This window comes from Carassius carassius, chromosome 3, assembly GCF_963082965.1.
Source record: "Carassius carassius chromosome 3, fCarCar2.1, whole genome shotgun sequence".
Taxonomy (NCBI): domain Eukaryota; kingdom Metazoa; phylum Chordata; class Actinopteri; order Cypriniformes; family Cyprinidae; genus Carassius; species Carassius carassius.
Window position 1 is genome coordinate 3,863,083 of NC_081757.1, and position 24,275 is coordinate 3,887,357.

General features: G+C 37.6%; 2 protein-coding genes across 5 annotated transcripts in view; both read right to left on the bottom strand.

Annotated features, from left to right (window-relative positions):
- Positions 1-749: 749 nt before the first annotated feature.
- Positions 750-16,595, bottom strand: LOC132116377 (telomerase Cajal body protein 1-like). Of its 2 annotated transcripts, none has more exons than XM_059525203.1 (11): positions 16,389-16,595; positions 15,361-15,628; positions 13,810-13,975; positions 13,586-13,681; positions 13,388-13,496; positions 11,216-11,304; positions 6,097-6,320; positions 5,233-5,444; positions 4,987-5,090; positions 4,759-4,902; positions 750-2,129 (listed from the first exon to the last, which is right to left on the bottom strand). In XM_059525203.1, the coding sequence occupies exons 2-11, from the start codon at positions 15,593-15,595 to the stop codon at positions 1,916-1,918; spliced, it is 1,593 nt and encodes a 530-aa protein (XP_059381186.1). In that variant the 5' UTR covers positions 15,596-15,628; positions 16,389-16,595; the 3' UTR covers positions 750-1,915. The 2 variants fall into 2 exon arrangements, with proteins under 2 accessions (XP_059381186.1, XP_059381194.1); XM_059525211.1 differs by having other exon boundaries at positions 15,361-15,646.
- Positions 16,596-17,756: 1,161 nt separating this feature from the next.
- LOC132116390 (GRB10-interacting GYF protein 1-like) overlaps positions 17,757-24,275 on the bottom strand; it is a 32,942-nt gene continuing 26,423 nt past the window's right edge. For all 3 annotated transcript variants that reach the window (XM_059525230.1, XM_059525232.1, XM_059525224.1), the window contains exons 25-26: positions 19,356-22,795; positions 17,757-19,102 (exon numbers count right to left, since the gene is read on the bottom strand). In XM_059525230.1, the coding sequence (XP_059381213.1) occupies positions 22,728-22,795 (68 nt within the window). In that variant the 3' untranslated portion in view covers positions 17,757-19,102; positions 19,356-22,727. The remainder of the gene's footprint in view (positions 19,103-19,355; positions 22,796-24,275) is intronic.

Sequence of the window (24,275 nt, forward strand, 5' to 3'; positions counted from 1 at the left end):
AGACCTCATCATTCTTTCTTTTCACCCACACAAAAAGCAAAGAACCTTATTACACTCAACAACTGCCTGTCATTTGTACCCACGTACAAGTCGTCACATTTATGCTTTATACAACACAGTTTCAAAGCAGCTTCACAGTAATAAATAGCAAAACAACGTCAAACTTCTTTAAAATTGAAAATAAATTATTCTGTGATGCAGAAAACAGTGTGATTTTTGAGCGCAAGTCAGTTTAGTGTTGATTCAGTTCACTAACTGTCAATGCTGCAAAATCCATCCATTATTAAACAAATTCAATTCAGCTGTAAAGAACTTATCAATGGCCATATCAAAACATCTGGTATTTTTCAAAGATTTCAAAGGTTTGTCCAACATAACATCCAGTCAGACTTTTTCTTAGACAAAAAAAAAAGTCCACTTAAACCCTGCTCCTTAACAATCGGCTGCAAGCTTGCATAAATCTTTTGAAGGAAATTCCCACATAATCCAATAAACAACGAAGTCTCTGCCCTACATATTTTTCTTTTCTATTTTTCTAATCTATTTGCTATCATATTGTACATAATACAGAAGATTACATGTAGAGTTAATTCCATTCCACTATGACTTTTAGATTTAAAACTGAATATCCACATGATATCATTAATGTACACAGCACAAATACAGGAAGTTACACACCTAAGCCTGAGCAATAGTAATAGTGATTACTACTGCCTTTAAAAACCATTAATTACAGAAACACTGTGACATTTTAGATTTAAACATGTTTATTAATCTTTTCAGCCACAGTGATCTACCTGTTGCAAATGGTTCCTCTGAGCAGAAGAAACCACAAGCACACTTGGATAATGTGGCTTACAATCCACAGAAACGGTACAAAAAAAGGTTTGCATTACACATTTGTACAAACAACTGATGCTTTCAGCAGTGAATGTAATGTGATACTCAGCACTCTGACTAGAACATGTTTGGCAAGCCTCAAACATTCAAACCCACTGCTTTAAAGATTAAATTACAGACATACACTCAAGGTAAAGCTGTAAAAAGTGTACATTTTTAAAAAATGACAAGATGACAGCTAACGTTAGAATATGCAAAGGCTTTTTCTCTCCAACACATACACAAACAAACATAACCACTGGTTATTACAAAAGGGAATGCGCAGCCTCAGCTAAAGAATCAAGGACCACTGAGAGGCAGGAAAACAACCACATACACACACAATGAAGCAGATTACTGGCTTACAAAAATATATTCACAGCTGCCCACTGTAGCTCTATAGCACATTTAACATAAGATAAACTGTCAGAGTCAATCACACACAGCCTTCCCATAGTCAAAATCATCTCATACAGGGATTAAACCTGCTCCTGAAATAACTCTTCTGTGTTCACTAACAGTCCTTAAAGTAAGTCCTAGACAAGGCTCAACGTGTTTCCTGAAACCGGCTTTACATGGTGAAAGGAAAACAAACCCAATGCAAATCGGAAAGGCTGCACTGCTGCATCAGAAACCTGAGAGGCATCCCACTCCAGCGACGTCTGGGCATCCTGAAAGCACTGCTGGTAAACAATGTAAACATCAATTTAGGTCCCGTCCAGACAAAATGAAATCTATGAATGAATTATTCATACTTCAGATCAGTGTCCCAAGTGATCAGAATCATAATTTGCTGTAGGACCGGTTTAAATTCAATGCATTTTTGAAGGATTTCGCTTTTTACACATTCACTGATTGAGGTTTACAAACCCAGCAACATGCAAAGGACAAAAAGCCTGCAGGATTTTAAAAAGGGACTATTCTACAACTAAAATTGATGCAGATTTACAATCTCACCACTCTTCACCTAAACAATCATTATAGGTTTGGCAGTAGATCACGTGTCTTCAGAAGTGATGTTTTACAATCAAAAGATCTAGCTCTCAATAACTGCTGGCTCCTCCTCCTGGACCCTCTCATTGGTTGAGCCCAATGGGCCGGCCCACCACAGCACCAGAGCGTTGTCCTGTCGAACACTGTTTGATGACATCACATTCCCCTCATCCGAATCTGACTCCTCACTGTCAGACGGCCAACAGAACTTACGCTGACCACTGGACGAAGCCACCAATGGCATGAAAGGGTGCACGCTGTCGGAAAAAAAGAGAGGATATGTTATTAAATGGAGAAATATTTACTCATTTGCATTGAATTATTTAGCAGATGCTTACGCTTTCATAGTTGTGTTAAAGATACCATGCTGTCAAATTGATCGTAAGTGTCCGTAAAGACGTTTACTACAAAAAAGAAATGCTCTTCATTTTTTTACTTTCTATTCAAAAAAAAAAAAAAAAAAAAAAAAAATATATATATATATATATATATATATATATATATATATATATATATATATATATATATATATATATATATACAGTCGTGGCCAAAAGTTTTGAGAATTACATAAATATTAGTTTTCAAAAAGTTTGCTGGGAAACTGCTTTTAGATCTTTGTTTCAGTTGTTTCTGTGATGTACTGAAATATAATTACAAGCACTTCATACGTTTCAAAGGCTTTTATCGACAATTACATGACATTTATGCAAAGAGTCAGTATTTGCAGTGTTGGCCCTTCTTTTTCAGGACCTCTGCAATTCGACTGGGCATGCTCTCAATCAACTTCTGGGCCAAATCCTGACTGATAGCAACCCATTCTTTCATAATCACTTCTTGGAGTTTGTCAGAATTAGTGGGTTTTTGTTTGTCCACCCGCCTCTTGAGGATTGACCACAAGTTCTCAATGGGATTAAGATCTGGGGAGTTTCCAGGCCATGGACCCAAAATTTCAACATTCTGGTCCCCGAGCCACTTAGTTATCACTTTTGCCTTATGGCAAGGTGCTCCATCGTGCTGGAAAATGCATTGTGCTTCACCAAACTGTTGTTGGATTGTTGGAAGAAGTTGCTGTTGGAGGGTGTTTTGGTACAATTCTTTATTCATGGCTGTGTTTTTGGGCAGAATTGTGAGTGAGCCCACTCCCTTGGATGAGAAGCAACCCCACACATGAATGGTGTCAGGATGCTTTACTGTTGGCATGACACAGGACTGATGGTAGCGCTCACCTTTTCTTCTCCGGACACGCCTTTTTCCAGATGCCCCAAACAATGGGAAAGGGGATTCATCTGAGAATATGACTTTGCCCCAGTCCTCAGCAGTCCATTCATTATACTTTCTGCAGAAGATCAATCTGTCCCTGATGTTTTTTTTGGAGAGAAGTGGCTTCTTTGCTGCCCTTCTTGACACCAGGCCATCTTCCAAAAGTCTTGGCCTCACTGTGCGTGCAGATGCGCTCACACCTGCCTGCTGCCATTCCTGAGCAAGCTCTGCACTGGTGGCACTCCGATCCCGCAGCTGAATCCTCTTTAGGAGACCATCCTGGCGCTTGCTGGACTTTCTTGGACGCCCTGAAGCCTTCTTTACAAGAATTGAACCTCTTTCCTTGAAGTTCTTGATGATCCTATAAATTGTTGATTTAGGTGCAATCTTAGTAGCCACAATATCCTTGCCTGTGAAGCCATTTTTATGCAACGCAATGATGGCTGCACGCGTTTCTTTGCAGGTCACCATGGTTAACAATGGAAGAACAATGATTTCAAGCATCACCCTCCTTTTAACATGTCAAGTCTGCCATTCTGACCCAATCAGCCTGACATAATGATCTCCAGCCTTGTGCTCGTCAACATTCTCACCTGAGTTAACAAGACGATTACTGAAATGATCTCAGCAGGTCCTTTAATGACAGCAATGAAATGCAGTGGAAAGAAAGAAGAAGAAAGAAAGTGAAAGTGACGTGACATTCAGCCAAGTATGGTGACCCATACTCAGAATTTGTGCTCTGCATTTAACCCATCCGAAGTGCACACACACAGAGCAGTGAACACACACACACACACTGTGAGCACACACACGGAGCAGTGTGTAGCCATTTATGCTGCGGCACCCGGGGAGCAGTTGGGGGTTCGATGCCTTGCTCAAGGGCACCTAAGTCGTGGTATTGAAGGTGGAGAGAGAAGGTTTTTTTGAGATTAAGTTAATTTTAAATTTTTTCCAAAGAAGGACTATGCAATTCATCTGATCACTCTTCATAACATTCTGGAGTATATGCAAATTGCTATTATAAAAACTTAAGCAGAAACTTTTCCAATATTTATGTAATTCTCAAAACTTTTGGCCACGACTGTATATATATATAAAGCAGCACTACTGTTTTCAACAGTAATAATAATATATAGAAGATTTTTTATCAGATTAGCATATAATAATTTCTAAAGGATCTTGGAGTAGTGGAAAACAGTTATTTTTAAACTGTAATAATATTTCGCAAAATTAATGCAGCCACTGTGAGCATAAAAGGCTTCTTTAAAAAATGTTTAAAAACCTTACTGACCCCTTGTTTTCAACGGTAGCGCATGAATGCTACATGAACTGACAATATGCTTTTTAAGTTCTTAGTAAATAGTACAAATGAATAGTATCTCTATTTTTAGTAAATGTATTTCAGAGAAGACTAGAGGCTGGGTAAGGGACAAACCCAAAATAGAGAAATTCTGCAGCAAACTTAACCTTTCAGTACTCCTAAAATTCGGAAAATGAATTACAGAGCCACAATATAAAAGGTGAAGTGATTATCCATAAAGGCTATGATTTTTGCACTTTACATTTTATATATCATTAAGTGTTTCCATTTTATAAATGTTATTTAAATTCTGTTAATTATACCTGATGCCATTACTGCAATTAGTGTGCGCCTGAAACTGCAGCAGAGGTTGTAGTGTCTCCTCGTTCCCATCAGGTGGCGCTATGAGGGTGTCCCACACCGACACCACACCATCTGTGTCCCCACTCAGAAGATATCGGCCAGATCTATTTCAGACACAAATATCAACATCAGCAAATCATAAATGCATCGAATTACTATGCTGTCCTAAACTGGTAGATCTCTCTTACTGGTCCAGGTCAAAGTAGATGCGCTGGTTTGTGTTGACGTTCCTGTGCATGGAGAACAGAACTTGTCCCGGATCTCTGAGGTCCCAGCAAAGGATCTCCGAATCCTGAAAGCAGTGACACATAAGATTAGCTGGAGAATTCAAAACATGCAACCAAATAAGAGCACTTCTGATTGGTGGATGCATCTGACATACTGAATTTGGCCATATAAACCTGTAGAAGTACAGCACACATGAGCCCACTGACCTTGCGGCCGCCCGTGAACAGGTGATAGCCGTTGGGTGAGAACAGCAGGTGTGTAAGGCCTCCGCGGTGTCGAGCGGGCAGCAGAGCCAGCAGAGAACCGTCCTCACATGAGTAGAGGCCGGCCGAACGAGAGTACGACCCACAGGCGTACATGGACTGACACGAACTGAAGGCAATACAGGAGATAATGCCAGTCTGACCCTGTTTCTTGACTTAAAAAAGGTACGAAATGAGCAGGAAGAAAAACAGGAACAACAGTATTAAGATTGGTTTCATATTAGAAAACCAAGATAAATCATTGAATAATGAGAAAGACATTTTTCAAGACAAGGAAAAGCTGTCTTTACTTAGCTGAAGCTCACAACTAATTAATACAGTATATATAATTACTATAGAATTATTAATTTAAGACAATGAAAATAGAATTCATCTGATGTGCAATCACTACTGTGCGAAAGTTTGGAGTTTATGTTTTTGAAAGCCTTTTATGTTCACCAAGCCTGCACTTATTTGATACAAAAAAAGCAGTAAAAAAATCCAGACCAAACATTAATTACAATAGCAGTGTTGAAACACCACGAATGAGTCAGTCACTACAAACATCCTAAGATAATTATATCCACAGCTACTGTCTAGATCAGAGGCATGCATGCCGTGTTAGCTTAATGGAGCCAAATATGTGTTTCCAGTCATGAATGTGTTTGGAATGAATCCAGCCAAACAAACAAAAAGAAATGAAATGGGATTACATGCATTCCACACACATGCCAGCCAGCCAGCCGTCTTAATGACCCCGTTTAACGAGCGTTTGAAGAGTGAGAGTGATTGATGTAGCGGTTATTCCTCTACAAGAGGGATCCTCACCCATGGTGGGCCTCTGCTCGCAGTCTCTCCCAGGACGGTCGGTGTGGAAGACCCTGACGATTTTGTCAAAGCCGCAGTAGAGCTGAGAGCCGTCGGGAGAGAAACACAGCGAATGGGCCGCTGTCAGCTCATCCAGGTGGTTGTAGGGGCGAAAAGATGCTCGGAGGTCCCCGTAAAACGCGTCCCATATGTGGACGGGGTTGTCTCGGCTACTGCTGGCAATGCTGAAGGGAGAAGAAAAGAAGAAAACTGGATTATATGGCAAAATCTTAAAACTTTCCCCGAATGAAATCCATTGTTTTGGGAAAAACAAGAGATTGCGACATCAGACTTGACAGTCAGACTGGCTTTCTTTCAAACTCACAACACAAAAGACCCATTCACAATAGATCATCTAACAAATGAAGAGCCAAACAATTTGAAGTGAAAGACGACGTCTACAGCTAGATAAAAAAAATAAATAAAGCGGATGCATATGAGCACATGTCATTCAAAAAATTGGAAAATCCCTATACACAAGGTTTTGGTATATCAGCATGAATCTTTATTCATTTGTGATGACTTTGCATTGATAATGGACAATACAACGTATTAAAACCGTTTTTTAACCTACTAGAAAAATCCTATGTTTATAAATCGTCTCTGTGCTTTGGGATGGAATAAAACAATGCAAGTTCTCATGAGAACACTTAGGGATCATACAATAAAAACGATGCTACTATTTTACTGTAAAACTGATACATCATTGGGGGGGCGTAATCACTAAATTCAATCGAAACACTTGGAAAATGATCAGCAAGTCACATACATTTTTAACCACATTAACGAATGCAAAAAATGAACAATTTTGCCACCAAAATTCAATTCAAACAGAAAGCTGCTTGTTTTGAAAGTAACTTAAGTGTGCTGAGCTTTATACATTACTACATTATCGATACAAGACCTTTTATGTCTAAATTTAGCTAATATGACCACACATTTAAGTCAAAACAAGTTTATGCATATTCCAAATTGTAAGAATTGCTATTGAAATGACTTAATTTTGTGTGTGATAAAACAATCATAACACTGCACCTTTAGCTACTTTATTAAGCGTTAAAGTAAGTCATCACCATATACTGCCATTCAATTCAGGCTACTCAACCGGATATTTATTAACTTTTCTCCCCTTGTGTTTCACAGAATACTGTCAAATGGATTCGGAATGACATGAGGGTGAGGAAAATGAAGTCAGAATTTCTATTTTTGGGTGAACCATTTCTTTAAGTGCAGATCCGTCGTTTGGTCTCAACAGGAGGGCAACATAGTTTAAAAGTGTATAATGAGAAACTACCCCAAAATGACTTGAGTCGAGATGGAGGAATGAAGATGACCTGAATACTAAGCACCTCCCCTGGAGGGAACGGCCAATCATGAGTCAGAGATAATGATCAACCCCTGTGGACACTCTTCAGCCAATGGCAGCAGTACGAGCTCCGAGAAGAGCTTTGCTCGGAAACTGCTGCGTTTCATGATGCTTCAGAAATACCTGTAAACAATATCACTACAACCAGACACAAGATGACAGATTATTACTGAGCATGTCTCGTCTGACTCCTTTAACCTCATCCTCTTCATCTTTAGGAGTTCTTTATGAAGTTACAGTTTCGTCCTTCACCCACGACTTGTCATTCCTTCATTTTATTTGTCATTTTCGGTCGCTGCAGGGCGGATTCTTTATCCCAAACAACGTTTGATCAGAACTGAGGCTGTGTGTGGGTGAAACAGCACATGCCACAGTTAACGAGCCCTCGTTAGTAACCTGCCACTGCTATCCATGATGACTGCCATTGATTTGGACTGATTTCTGTTCCATTGCCTTTTGTCACACAAAAAACATAACCATCAAAGAGGACATCATTAAACGAGAACTGAAGCGACAGAGGACTGGAGAGGAAGAATAAGAGACCACTTACTTCTTCTCTAAACAATTCCAGCACTACTTTTAGTAAACCCTAACACACACATAGTTATTTACATGGAGAGAGAGCTGGGAAAATTAACATGTCAATTTATGTGAATTTAATAACACTGCATCAATTTTCACCTCTTGAGGTAGCCATGCTATTGTCTTTATTTCACAACATTTAGTAACAGTACATGACCAAAATTATTGTATTAATTGTGAAAATGAATGCACAAAATCAATCAATGGAAAAAATTTAACCTGACCGAACACTGACAGAGGCAGTGTACTATAAAGCCTTTAAAGTTGTCCAAATGAAGTTCTTAGCAATGCATATTATCAATCAAATAATTTAGTTCTGATATAATTACGGTAGGACATTTACAAAATATCTTCAATGAACAAGATCTTTACTTACATTTACATTACATTTATGCATTTAACAGATGCTTTTATCCATTTTTTTTTTTACCAGTATGTGTTCCCCGGGAATTGAACCCATGTCCTTTTGCGCTGCTAACGCAATGCTCTACCACTGAGCCACACTGATTTAATATCCTAATGATATTTGGCATAAAAGAAAAATTTGTAATATTGTTGGCTATTGCTACAAATATACCCCAGCAATTTAACACTGGTTTTGTGACCCAGGGTCACATTTATTGTAATGGGTTTATAGTAATATTGTTTTAAGATCACTTAAAAGTTATAATTTTTTTATATTCTGCAAATGTTAATAAATAATAACACATCTGATAATTTGTTTATGCTTGTTTTTTAATTACACTGGTATGTTGATGCTAACACGCAATCAATTATTTAACTTATACTAACTATAACTAACTATTATATGTGACCCTGGAGCACAAAACCAGTCTTAAGTCGCTGGGGAATATATTTTGAGCAATAGCCGAAAAAACATTGTATGGGTCAAAATGATCGATTTTTCTTTTAAGTCATCATCTTCCATGAAGATATTTTGTAAATTTCCTGACATAAATATTGACAAAACTTAATTTATGATTAGTGATATGCATTGCTAAGAACATAATTTGGACAAATTTAAAGGCGATTTTCTTAGTATTTTAATTTTTTTGCACCCTCAGATTCCAGATTTTCAAACAGTTGTATCTCGGCCAAATATTGTATGATAACAAACCATACATCAATAGAAAGCTTAATCATCTTTCAGTTGATGTATAAATCTCAATTTCGAAAAAATTGACACTTAAGACTGGTTGTGTGGTCCAGGGCCATATATAGACACACACATTTTCTGTTCAAAATGGATGTTGTTATGTACGGTGCAAAGATCGGTCATATTTCAGAGCCAGAACTAAAAAACAGTTTTATAAATGGATGCAATCAAAACCACTCAGTCACTCAAGAGGGTTTCACAGAAGGTACAGGAAATGTGAGCAGCCTCAATAAATACAAACTTTGAAATTTACATTCTGGGTTGAATCCAACAATCTCCGCCGGTGGAGGAGACAAGGCTCATCAGCACTGATCATAACAGAAGGGAAACAGCAATGTTGATCCAGAATAATAGCAGCTTAATTAAACAAAGCACACTCTCTTTAAAGACGTACCATGTCTCTGGAAAGAATTAACTGGGCCACTTTGTAAACCAGGCAATGGAGATTGTGAAAAATGTGAGTGTGGACATCAGCAGTGATTAAAACTTGACCATGGTTAATCAGAGAGTGTCCATCTTTTGGGGGAACCTTTGTCTAACCTTTCCGGATAGCAATGAATATATCACATTAGTCTTCACTAAGTATTAAGTGTAGTTTTGCAAAGTGAAAAGCACCAGAAATATTGGAAAGAGAATCTTTTGATCTTCCTCTAGATCAGGGGTCACAAACATTGGCTTTATTTTGTTATGAGCTGAATGAGAAGCCAAACACAATTATTCTCTGCAGCACAAACAGAATCAAGGATTCACACGTTGCAAATCAATTTGGACACGGTTACACAGGTCTGACTTTGTCAGCAGAACTGCAGAATAGATAATAGCCTCCGGTTTGTTCTGCTTTCTTCCTCGCCTGCTAGCTTTCAAAACAACTATTGAGATAAATACGAAAAGAGCAGTATTAATGAGCGGTTCAAACCAGCCAGCAAACACAGTCCTTAACAGTCCCCTCACAGACCACAATGACAGTGATTCTCCAAACAGCATAACTCTTAACACTCTTAACTCAAAGGCAACAGACATTATCAAAACTAATCTTTTGTAAATAGCTACACTAGAGTTAAAAAGTCTGGGGTCAGTACAATTCTTTTTTTTTTGAAGGATCATGTGACAATGAAAACTGGAGTAATGGCTGCTGAAAATTACATTTTATAATACATTAAAACAGCTGTATATTATATACTTAAGAATAAAACAATGTTACTTTAAATTTCAATAACACTACACAATATTGCACTATATTGGTTTGCCTTATTTCTGTGATTAGCCATTTTTGGGTGTGTGTGTGTGTGCATGTGTATATATATGTGTGTGTGTGTGTGTGTGTGTGTGTGTCTGTGTGTGTGTGTGTGTGTGCTCTTGTTTTTGTGTCATATCAGGACACAACTCTGTATAATGACATGGGTATGACACAGGTATTACAAGGAGAGGGTGACTTATGAGGACATAACCCATGTCCCCATTTTTCAAAACGCTTATAAATCATACAGAATGAGTTTTTTGAGAAAGTAAAAATGCACAAAGTTTCCTGTGAGGGTTAGGGTTGGTGTAGGGCCATAGAATATACAGTTTGTACAGTATAAAAACCATTACGCCTATGGGATGAACCCACTTTTCACAAAAACAAACGTGTGTGTGTGTGTGTGTGTGTGTGTGTGTGTGTGTGTGTGTGTGTGTGTGTGTGTGTGTGTGTGTATGAAGACTTCAGATGCAAAAACCTCAAAGTCCGTCTGAGATTTTTGCTTTTTCGTTTTTTTCCACAAAGTGCAATAAAAGCTAGCTATTAAAGTGCTTTATTTTCAAAAATGTCCAATTATATTTTCATAGAAGCCTGCTTAAAATGCTAATTTAAAAGAAAAAATCTCAGAGAGACTCACAATACATAGTTTAAATAAATAAAACTTGTTAAAAAAAATGGTCTAGATGCTTTTAACTGCTGATTTAGGATACCTTGAAATAGGACAGACAGAAAGACTCACAAGCATGTGTCTGGGTCCATAGACGTCATCTTCGGGAACCAGCAGTAGTCATAGATGGTGTCTCCTTCTGCCATCTTCAGCACTGGACTCTGAGTGCACACAGAACAACAGAAACAGTATTATGAGCGCATATCCTGTGTACAGAATATCAGACTGCTCACAGATTTATATGCATTTTAAGGGTTTTGAAATATAGTAAAAAGTGATTTTTTTCACTCCAAAATGTAAATCCTGCCATCATTTCCTCACCTTCAAGCGGTATCAACACTAATAATAATGAATAAAAAAAAGCTGATGTTCCCCATTGACTTCCATAGCATTTTTTCCCACTATGGAAGTCAATAGGGACAATCAACTGCTTGGTTACCCACATTCTTCAAAATATCTTCTTTTGAGTTCAACAGAAAAACGAAACTCATACAGGTTTGGATTAACTTGAGGGTGAGTAAATGATGAGGGACTGAACTATGCCTTCAAGTAGAATCTTTCTCTAAATCGTGTCACAAGCCATTTATCATCTTGAGCATTGGCCTAAAATCAGTTCTACAAAGGGAACTGCTCTCAGCTTAGTATTTCTACTTGTACAGGTGCTTCTCAATGAATTAGAATGTAGTGGAAAAGTTCATTTATTTCAGTAATTCAACTCAAATTGTGAAACTCATGTATTAAATAAATTCAATGCACACAGACTGAAGTAGTTAGTAACTCGTTGGTTTTTTTAATTTGTATGATTTTGGCTCACATTTAACAAAAAAAAACACCAATTCACTATCTCATCAAATTAGAATACTTCATAAATCCAATACAAAAAAAAACATTTAGTGAATTGTTGTCCTTCTGGAAAGTATGTTCATTTACTGTACATGTACTCAATACTTGGTAGCAGCTCCTTTTGCTTTAATTACTGCCTCAATTCGGCGTGGCATGGAGGTGATCAGTTTGTGGCACTGCTGAGGTGGTCTGGAAGCCCAGGTTTCTTTGACAGTGGCCTTCAGCTCATCTGCATTTTTTGGTCTCTTGTTTCTTATTTTCCTCTTGACAATACCTCATAGATTCTCTCTGGGGTTCAGGTCTGCTGAGTTTGCTGGCCAGTCAAGCACACCAACACCATCATTTAACCAACTTTTGGTTCTTTTGGCAGTGTGGCCAGGTGCCAAATCCTGCTGGAAAATGAAATCAGCATCTTCAAAAAGCTGGTCGGCAGAAGGAAGCATGAAGTGCTCCAAGATTTCTTGGTAAACGGCTGCAGTGACTTTGGTTTACAAAAAACACAATGGACCAACACCAGCAGAGGACATTGCACCCCAAATCATCACAGACTGTGGAAACTTAACACTGGACTTCAAGCAACTTGGGCTGTGAGCTTCTCCACCCTTCCTCCAGACTCTAGGACCTTGGTTTCCAAATGAAATACAAAACTTGCTCTCATCTGAAAAGAGGACTTTGGACCAATGGGCAGAGAAAATCCAGTTTTTCTTCTCCTTAGCCCAGGTAAGACGCCTCTGACGTTGTCTGTGATTCAGGAGTGGCTTAAGAGGAATACGGCAACTGTAGCCAAATTCCTTGACACGTCTGTATGCCTTGACCCCCAGCCTCAGTCCATTCCTTGTGAAGTTCACTCAAATTCTTGAATCCAGTTTGCTTGACAATCCTCATAAGGCTGCGGTTCTCTCGGTTGGTTGTGCATCTCTTTCTTCCACACTTTTTCCTTCCACTCAACTTTCTGTTAACATGCTTGGATACAGCACTCTGTGAACAGACAGCTTCCTTGTCACTTAATATTTGTGGCTTACCCTCCTTGTGAAGGGTGTCAATGATTGTCTTCTGGACATCTGTCAGATCAGCAGTCTTCCCCATGATTGTGTAGCCTAGTGAACCAAACTGAGAGACCATTTTGAAGGCTCTGGAAACCTTTGCAGATGTTTTGAGTTGATTTGCTGATTGGCATGTCACCATATTCTAATTTGTTGAATTGGTGGGTTTTTGTTAAATGTGAGCCAAAATCATTACAATTAAAAGAACCAAAGACTTCTGTGCATTGAATTTATATAATACATGAGTTTCACAATTTGAGTTGAATTACGGAAATAAATGAACTTTTCCTCAACATTCTAATTCATTGAGAAGCACCTGTATATATAAATATGACGAGATATTCTAGAAGAGGCTGACCATTTCAGAAAGCATGTCCCAGTGGCTGCTGTACAGCTCAGGCGGGAGGTTATACACACGAAGAACATTATCAGCGCTGTTTGAGACAATGCAGGAACCATCCGGAGACCTGCAGAGAGACATCATGAAGAGAGATAGACAGTGATACTGTTTACACTATACAGCCATCAGAAACAGCTCGCTTTCATCACTGCTCACCATTTGCAGCCTCTGAGGTAATTCTCAGCGGTGTGGGTGTACTCGGCCCAGGAGCCCGTCAGCATCTGAGGGTTCTGGCTGAAGTCGAGGCCTTGACTGTGAAAACAGCAAAGAGACAGCACTGAGCAGCTGAAAATATCCCTGTCCCACTGCAACTGTGTCACCATGCATTTGTTCCTACCATGTTCTCTTTCACAACAGCTTATGACGAGCTGTACACTTACTAGCTCTGCTCTTGTGAATTGTTCTTCTCAGGCTCATCTGCTCTGTCCTCCTCAGTCGTTCCGAGTGTTTCTCTGTTCTCGGCTCCGGTCGGATGCCGCCCCACATCTCCTTCAACTTCCTCAGGCCCCATAGCCTGTCCTGTTTCATCAGTCTGATGACAGGCGACTGACAGAATCAAAATAACACGGACACCTTGGTTGACAAGTCAAGTAAGAGGCTAATTTGTGGTACTTTATTTACAGGATTTAGAAAAGTGCATTTCTTTAAATAAGACACAAAAATACCCAAAAAAAATAATCTGTTAACATTTTCTCACCTTATTGATCTGAACACATTTGACATTCTTCTTCCATAGATAAGAAAGAAATGAAGTATGTTGCATGATATTGTTCTTTTCCAAACAATTGCAATAAATGGGGAATGAGGTTAAGATTCAAAATCTTGTGTGAATTTGAAGTTCTACAACAATCTTCTGAAGCTGCAAAGCTCTATTTCTCTATTCATTGAGATGGCGTAGAAAACAGATACGAAAACATTTCAGTACAGGTTTGAAGTTTCATAACTTTTTAATGACATTTTAGTTTTTGCATGAACTATTACTTAAAAGGTGCACAATAAAGTATGCTGTAGTTTTTTTATTTTATTGTGACAAAATGTACATTTTTGTGTCAGGTATCTGTTACTTAATTCCTCTTAACAGGTTACTAATTTAATTTAATTAAACATAAGCCAATGTTAACTTGCGTGTTTGTAATAGGGTCAGGTTTTTTTTTTTTTTTTTGTGGATCCCAGGAACTAAATAACTTTTTTTTTATTTGTAAGAGTATATACACATTCATTTTTCCAGTATTTCTAATTTAACGTATAAGCAATGGCCTGATTTAAATGTTTTAAAAAACGAAATTGTTTTCTAAATATTTCATATTATGTCACTCACACGATGTAGACCTCATATTAGTAGATTTATAAAAATCTGTCACATCATATTTTATATTGTAAAAAAAAAAAAAAAAGATTCTTAAGATCCATCTTTACTAAAAAAAAAAAAAAAAAACCCAGCTAAATAAAATTATTTCCTCTGGGGGTTAAAAAGTCCACAACCAAATCCAATTATATGCATATATTTAAACATTAATGCACCAGTCCATGATGGCGGAACTATTCTCTACTTTAATGTTACCTGTGATTAAAGGCACATGTCATACTGGCCATGTGAACAACATTCAATGGCATTCACTTGATGAACCATGTAAAAAAAATAAAAGAGCCCTCAACTGTTCAATCACATTTTATTTCAGATCCAAGAAAAATAACATCACATCCAAATTTCTGGAAGGAACCGGCAGTTCACTTGCAGAGGGCTGCCTAACTACAAAATTGAATGCATATGAAGAACTAAAGGACAAGATCCATGTAATTCTTTAAATATGGCAGTAGGAGTACAGCATATGGAGTTTATATCACATATTAAGACATCAGAAAGGCATATTGACAGTGTGCCAAACAGGACGTTATAAAGTGCTTTAAAAATAAAAAGACAACGTCCTCACCTTCCTCTGAAGTCGCAGCTGCACCGTGGCTCCCACATGCGTGCGCTGAAGGCACCACAGCCATCTGTATCATTTCTAACTCAAGACCTACATCTTCCTGCTCCAGTCGAGGCTGTTTTGCTGCTGGCTCTTCTCCTTCCACCTCTCCCTGATGATAAGCCTCACGAGGAGGTTCCCCATCAGCTTCGGCGTCCTGTCCTGCTCCACCATCACCACTCTGAGCTGCACCGGACATCCTGTTTTCAGGGGGATCTGTGTGTTTTGTGCCCTGCAAAACATGCACAAACTATATAATTTCAGTTGTGGATTTCACATACAGATTACATACAGTGGCACTGAGCGCTTAACTATCTGACAACAACATGCAATATGATATAGAGGACTCTATTACATATTATTTATATTAGAATCAGTAAAAACTGTGATATCACTTATAATTATATGAAACTCATTAAACTGATTTATGAAACCAATAAATTCCTTACTAAATTAATAGTTTCTGCTATATGAATATCAAAGTTTTAAAAGAAAATAGGCTATTTTAGGAGTACTTTACAAAATAATGTATAATTTATAAACGATAATGAATAGTGATGTGTCAGACAGGGACTCTTTTACTGTTTTATTGCGCGCGTGTGTGTGTGTGTGTGTATATATATAATTATGTTTACTACAAAATTACACAATTTAAAAAAAACATTTACTATAAACGACATTTAACAAATATTTTATTGTAACGAAACATGTATTGTCTACTATAATAAGATTTTTTATTGCAAGAAGTTATTTTTATACAGACATATAATACATAATTTTACATGTATCCTATATTTATACAAGGTAATTAATTTTTTTAGCTCCAGAAACCACAAATGCTAGATTACGTGGAGCTACTGTCCTGATGAAACTAGTATTCATATTCTAATATATAAGAAGTTTGCATGTTTTTGTGGTTTCATTCTTAAAATAACGAATGTTTTTCAGTGGAACAGCATTTTGACTCGTCTAGCCAAAAACTGTGACTCTACCTGTTGTTTCTTTAATTCGGATCAGTCGTGTCTTGTGCTCTGGATCTTACAAAGCAGACAAAATTCCTCAGTGTATGTGTTTTAGTAAATCCAGATGACAGTTTCCGACCATCTCGACCATAAACGCGTTGGGTTCATCCTACAACACAAGGAACTCATGCGTCGTGTTTGTAAGCGCCGGGCGCCGCCATTGCTGCATAGTATGGGTTGCCATGTCACTTGACTCTCGCGATATTTGCGTCATTCTCCGCTTCTACACAGATAGGACAGTGTTGCCAAATTCGCAGTTTCCCCTACTTCAAAACTGTTGCCTAGGATTGTTTTTCATGTCCGCGGGTTGAAACGACATTAATAACGTGATATTTAGCCTCTGGAATGCGAATTTTACTGGAGGTTCCCCGTAATTTTTTACCAGGGAACTCCCCTCGAAACGCAATTGGGATAGTTTTGTGTAGCAATTGGGCGGGTTTTATAGCGGAAACCTGGCAACCCTAGTTGGGACCGTTTAACCCGTTAACTGTCACCCGGCCCCTCGGTGGGCCACCTACGGTTTACTGCACTATATATTACAATTAAATCCTAATCTAATCATGACAAACTATATATCGTTGGAGATGTCTAAGACTTCTAAATAGATATTTTACCAATCTTTTTTGTAAAAAATTATGTAGGAAAAGTAATGGATTAATTTATGGCAAGATTTTGCACCTCAAAAACCTACATCATAACAGGAGTTCTGACCTTTGTCAAAAAAACAAAAACGAAGTCTTCTTTGTTGCCTTTTTCTCTATCACACTTTAGAAATCATCAGAAATTATATATCACTTGAAAACATAAAATCTCAAAATTCATCCTTTGAAACCCATTTTAAATTCCAACATTGCATTACCATGAAAATGGTACATCAAAATCACGTTACAAAATGTTTTCAGTCATGAATTATAAAAATGTAGGTTTGGATCATGCACTTTCAAGTCTATGTTCAAAAATGTGAGTGACAGTTAACAGGATAAACAGAAATATTACTACTTTAAAAAGTTGAGTTTTCCAGGAACAACTTAGGCTAAGACATCATGTTTTGTAAATAATAATAATAAAAAGAGTTACATTTATATATTTATTACTATATTTCCAACATAATATTTTATTAAAATTTTTAATCAGTATTTCAGTTATTTAAACGTTTTGTAAACTGTCCTTCGAAAAATGCTTACTATTATATATCTTCACATGAGATGCAGACATGTCATCAGTTGTTATATAATCTTACATTTCATGTAAAGCAGGTTTATGAAGGTAGAAAAATGACAAGTGTCCCCCAATTTATTTTAGTCAAATGCTAAATAGAGAAATTGTCCACACATGTGCTTCTTTCTGAAGTATTTATTGTTTTTCTCCAAACAAACCAGAAATCCCCAAAAAACTATTTACATAATGAATTTTCAAACATTATTGTCAAAATGGATTCTTATGACCTTTCTTGAATTGTTGCATTTTTGGACATTTCAATAGACATCCACCTCAGATGTGTGTGATAGCAATGATAACTAGTATAAGATCTTATGATTTAGAATCAGCCAATTATGCAGTTGATCACTTGAACACACAGCTCTGTGACAGTCTATACAGTATTGTTGCTTCACACACCGAATCAATAGATATGAGAAATCTGTATTTCTATCATCATTAACATTTTAAAACATGGATTTTTGCATACCAGTCAAGACATTCATCTGACCTGCAACATTACACAATTAATCATCTTAAAAGGGCAACACCGTACTCCCAGAGTGACAGCACCCCCACCAACAGATCTTTAGCTCAGGAACAGTTGAAGCTGACACTCAAGCATGTGTTAGTAAAAGCACTTCTACACAGCCTTCGTTGATTTTGAGCTCAAAAATCAAAACATCTGACACAATGCTGACTTGGAAACTTTTTTGCATGGAGTATTGAAAATGCAAAGCATAAGGGTGTATCCTCATAACAAGAATTAATTACACGTCTTTTGTGGGGATCATTTGTAATGTTATATAAATCATTTCGCAGGTTCATAATGTTTTAAGGGTTTCTTAAATAAAAATCACACGCTATTATGTCACTAGAGCTAGTCTCGATGACTATTAACACTTTTTTTTGTTTTACTCATCTTAAGTGTGCCTTAATAGGCAAAACTGAACTGTTAAGGCATGTCATAAAAGAGAAGAAAAAAAAAAAATCAAACAAATCTGAAACCAAACAGAGAAGGGGAAAAGGTTTAGGGGTTATATACATTATTTACATGGCAGCCAGAGATGAAGTGTAGTAGAACTGTGTTAAATCATGTCTGTGTGTGTGTATGTGTGTGTGTGTGTGTGTGCAGGTGTATTTCAGTTATTAATGTGCGTGTGGTGTTTGGCCCTGGCTGCACTATTCTGTGCAGGTTTGAGATCTCATAGTTCACTCTTCCAGCATTCACAGTTCACTCCCTCCTCCTAGCAAGGAAACATGTTCCTCAGAGTAGACCGAATACGGTGCAATGAAACTGCAGGTCTAGACCTCCTCCTGGGCTTTTAGTCCTCGTCATGCACTCATCATTTCACATGCTGTTTGAAATTCCTGACCTTGGGATCTTTCTCTGAAGGATGAGGACAAGAATTAAGAGGGAGGTGGAGACGCAACATGAAACACTGGAGAGTCTCCGTCTTCATCTGAAGATCTGGAACAGCAAAGATCTAAAAAAAACAACAAAAAAAAAACATTACATCATTTAAGAAAAAGCTAAACAAATCAGGAGTAGATCTAAGTGTTAAAACTTCAAAAATACTGTTTTTGGCTAGGATGTTCTGGGGGTTGCCAAGTCTTTTCTTATTAGTAGAACAAACCTTAACCTAAAGTGGCTCAACAGTTATTACTTTTGAAAGGGATAGGGGAAGAAAAATCAATAAATGGATTAACATATATAACCAAACAAATGTATGTTATTACCAAACAGACGGTCTTGTAGCACAGTAACCACTTCAAGACAAAAGTGAAGTTCAGCCATGAAGTCAGCAGGTGGCGATAGAGCTGATGGAGCTTATTGGTTCATCTCCAATAGGAAAAAATAAAAAAAAATTGTCCTCCAGTCCTTTTTTTTTTTTTTTCCATAAATATTTTTCAGTCATCCACTAATTCCAATCCACAAAAAAAATAAAACATTTTGCGTTGGCTAGCACCCTGGACCAAGCAGTTTAATCCTTTTTACATAACGGAGAACACTGTTGAGTGAATCTGTTCTGAATCTCCACATTGTAACCAAGTTTGGAGACTGTATGTATAGTCATATATACCAACATTGTTCAGTGAAAATCCACCACGGGAAAATTCCAAGGATTTTTCCATAAGTCCTAATGTGTCTGAAACTTCCCTTATCCATTTACGGTAAAGCTTGTGTGGTGTTGTTCTCAAGCAGATCGAGAAACAACCAACAGAAGGAAAATTAGTTTCATGCAAGGGCGTCGAAATCTCTCCCAGCGTCCATCTGCTGACAGAAAGCGGGCATCTTGCATTCCGTCTGCTCTCTCCGAGCCCAAGTGAAAGTTCCTCACAGTTTTAAGCAAAGGAAAAGTGCATAGAGGGCATCAGGGCAGTGCTAGTCCCTTTGTTATCTTTATGAAGACACCCAACAGAGAAGGAGGGGAGGAAACCAAAAAAAAAAACAATAAAACGCGAGGAATTATCAAACAGATCTGAGGTCACACATATGCTCTTTTGTTGTTCTTCTCATCAACACCCATCACAGATATGTCCATCCACAATAATCCACAAGCCAAAAGATGACTGGGTAAAAGGGAAACAATTTTAAAGCATTCAATATGCATCTTACAGTACCAAGAGGTCATCTGTGCCGTCTTGATTTTTGCCTTCTTTCCAGGTACATAAAGCATTTCTTCTGTCTTGATCAATTTGATTCCATTACAAAGAAAGATTAGTCAAAGGTAAACAAACGAACAGAAGTTCGGTAAACAAATATGGTCGCCTTTACGAAACCCTTTCCGTAAGATAAAGGTACATGAAATCTTTGATGTAATTCCATTACTTGTGTTCCAGCGATCCAAGTTTGTTTCAGTCAGCAAGTTATATAGGCTGCGTTCATATCCACATGCAAAGGAAGGGTCTGACGTCATGCCATTAAAGTCTCAACTGCAGAATCGCATATTCAATCACAAAAATAAAGGGGAAAAAGCACCCACAAATGTCTGTGTGGTTTGTAAACAACCAAAACTCCAGTATGGAATAGAATATCTTTTAAGTTTTCATTTTCATAGTCAAAGTCTGTATGAACAGGATTGTAGAGGCAGTGTGTTTTCGATTTCGCTCCTGATGATGTCCCGCTGATTACGCTTTAATATCCTGTGTTGAGCAACTCAATTGACACAGTTACATTTTTGGAATACATTCAACATTTCTTTTTTTTATAAGAAGAAAAATAAGTACACAAATGCACTTCACATGGTGGCAACTAAAAAAAAAATCCAAGGATAATTTTCTAAACTAAAAAAAAAAAACAAGTAGCAGCCCCAGGTGCTCTTCCTTTTGTAGTCCAATACTTTGCTTCTATTCATAGATTCATATATAATCATATATAATATTAAAAGAAAAAATAAATCACCATCATTGTCGTCGACAACAACAATGAACAAGTAACAAAATATACAAACATTTTGTGCACCGCTGAGTGCACTTGCACAGTTTGTTGCGATCTTTTTTTTTTTCTTCTTTTTTTTTTTTTCAGCCAGAAATGGTCAAAACCTCAGTCACTCGAGAGCAAGAGAGTGGACAGAAAGGCAATGTTAGGTCACATCCTCCAAATATCAAACATTTTTCATTCAAGCATCCCCAGGCTACAATAGAACTGTACAGAGACAGGCTCTTGGTTCATAAGCATGGGAGGCATGTGGGGGCGGAGCCTTCCAAAGGAAACCACGCCCCTTTGCTAAAAAATAATGTCTCAATGGCAGCAATGACGTCTAATCATTCGCCCTTTAGTTCTTAGGCACACATGTGGGGACAGAAACACACACACACACACACACACACGATGCAATGTATGTACCACAAGTAACCATTTCCTAAAGGTATACAAGATTGAGCTCGTCAACAAGACACAAACAAAACAATGATGCTAACGACACGTTCTTAAACCTCACAGAGGCAAAGATGAAGCAGCGGAGGCAGGAAAACAGACGTCTCTTGCACTCCCCACCATAAAAACTAAAGAGTGCTGGTTGGCGTAAAATGGGCTAAAGCTTTTGTGTTTGAATCTAGAGGTTTCTTTGTTGGGGAATGGAAGGGCTGGTGAAAGAGGATGTGTTGTGCCGTTGCCCCCCTCTTTCTGTCTTTCTTTCATTCATTCGTTCGTTCACATACTGCACATTTACAAGAGGAGTAATACACACAGTTCCTCTTGTACACAAGCATTCACATTCACACATTCAGTTCATAAAAAAAAGAAAAGCAAAATCACTCTGTATGACGAAATGGCCTGTTTTGATCATACGTCTAAGTAAGCGATTTAAAAAAAATACATTGTGCAGACTGGTATGTTTTAAACGCTCACACGCACGCACACACACACACACTCTCTCGTTCATCTCAAACAAACATGCGTGTATAGACATACACACGATCACAAAAATATTCATCTCTATTATGTCTAACGCTTTTTTTTTTCTTTTTAAACTTGCATTTTATTTGAGAGCAAATCTTCAAGTTTTATAATCAAAGTTTTTTTTTTTTTTTGAATATCTTTACGTTTTTTAATAGAAACTTTATATATATAAGTATATAAAAAACAACAGTGTCTGTCTTTAAAGAGAGGATCTGTTTTTCTGATAATGTCTGAACTGAAACACACAATGGTCCCCCAATCGCCACCATTTCCTCCCAGCACAAACTCCAGTTCTGATTCAACACACATGCGCGCACACACACAGTATATATATGTGGTAGCATTTCTGAAGCATACCACATAAATATACAAGTAAATCTTCTCAAAAAAGAAAAAAAAACAACTATCTTAATAAAGTGCATTAGTCTGAGTGTAAGGTGCTTAATGCTGTAAGTGCCAGAACTTTATCACTCCCCCCACCCCATCCCCCGAAAACACACACACAAAAATAAATTCACACCTGCTCCCCTTCCCTGTTGAATTACATTCTTCTATTCCCAGAGCAAAACCCACCCGCCCCTAAACTGATCCCTTACTCCTGGCTTATCCCCAAACCCCTCTCCCTCAAAGCAGTGCACATTGGACTTGCGGAGTCTGATTAGGTGGACCCGCGGGTTTAAAGGCCTCGTGAAGCTATTGCTGTGGATTCAGTAATCCTCCACCATCTCCATCTCGTTCAGACCATACCGATCAGGGCCACCGTGGAATGAGTACCCTAAAAAGAAAGGAAGAGGAAAACTAATTCAATTTCAAATACAGTAGAAAGTTTTCCCTAGAGGATGCATGGCAAATGAACAACAAATCAAACAGCCTACAATGAATCAAAAGTGCACTACCATTCAAAAGTTTGGGGTTGTTAAAGGCGCAATATGTAATTTTTCTGCTTTAAAAATAGCAGATATAACTATATCTATGCAGAGGTGGGTAGTAACGAGTTACATTTACTTGAGTAATTTTTTGGGGTAACTAATACTTTTCGGAGTATATTAAAAGATGGGTACTTTATACTCTTACTTGAGTAAATTTTGGGGGAAAAATTTGTACTTTTACTTCGTTACTGTGGGCGACGCTCCTCTCGTTACTTTATCTTAATGCAATAAATGTTATAAATGCTTCAGTTTATTCCAAACGCGCCGTCTACTTTTCTCTGGGCAATGAGCGATGCCCATTCGCGAATGATTCATTCTTTTGAGTCAATTCTGTTCAAAGGCTTGATCAAACCAATTGGCAAACGAGTGAATTGGTTCATGAATCAGTTTGAATGATTCGTTCAGTTCCCTGCCGCATGAGGTGAGCGTCTGAAGTGGTTCACTCGGAGTTGTAACGTTTAACATAAGCAGCGTTGAAAACGTGGCTATAGAACTGCACTGAATACAAAGCAAATCTGCAAAGGCTATTGCTTGCGATGGAGATCCTTATTAGATGAACACCGCGTGTGCTGTCTACTGTTTAACAGGTAATAACTTGGGCTACATTCGATTGCAGTACACGATACCACTGTGACATTAGTTTGTTGTACGTGTGTTGCATTGGCCAGGTCACTCATCAAGCATTGGCCAATCAGAGGCGTTCAGATGAGTCATCGCTAAAATGCCGGTGCTTCCTTCACTCGCTCACTGACTGAATACCTCTTTCTGGCGAATTCTCTCGCCAGAAACAACAAAGTGCAGATGTGTGTACGAATCTTTAATTAAGATATTGATTTCACAGTGTTAACAGTTTCAGTGATTTTAATGGGAGTTTCTGAGAGTGATTGAACTCTAGACTGTCAGTGAAAATTATCTTTAATAATGTAAATGTTATTTGCTCTCTTTCTGAACAATGAAAGATTAGTAGCAATATTTATATCACATTAACTTTCAATGTTAAATTTACATTTAATATAAAGTCAGTCGTATTAAAAATATGTTATGGCATGACACCTATATCTGTTACTTAAGTAAACAGACAGGGTTTTATAATAAATTACATAAATTGGAGTAAAGGCTGATGAAATATATACATTTATACACGCACACATACATTACATACATTTTATCTATATATCTAAATAAAAATAGGCTCAGTATATATATGACTCAAAGTAACTAGTAACTAACTACTTGAGTAGATTTTTTATCCGATACTCTTTTACTCTTACTCAAGTAACTATTCAAGACTAGTACTTTTACTTTTACTTGAGTAAATATTTCTAG

Bases quoted from the DNA above. Each gene is read 5' to 3' on its own strand.
- LOC132116377 (XM_059525203.1), bottom strand. From the start codon at position 15,595: ATGTCCGGTGCAGCTCAGAGTGGTGATGGTGGAGCAGGACAGGACGCC. The intron at 5,445-6,096 runs GTGAGGATCCCT...ACCTTTTTTAAG, and splicing joins CGAGCAGAGGCCCACCATGG to TCAAGAAACAGGGTCAGACT. The intron at 4,903-4,986 runs GTAAGAGAGATC...TGTCTGAAATAG, and splicing joins ATCTACTTTGACCTGGACCA to ATCTGGCCGATATCTTCTGA.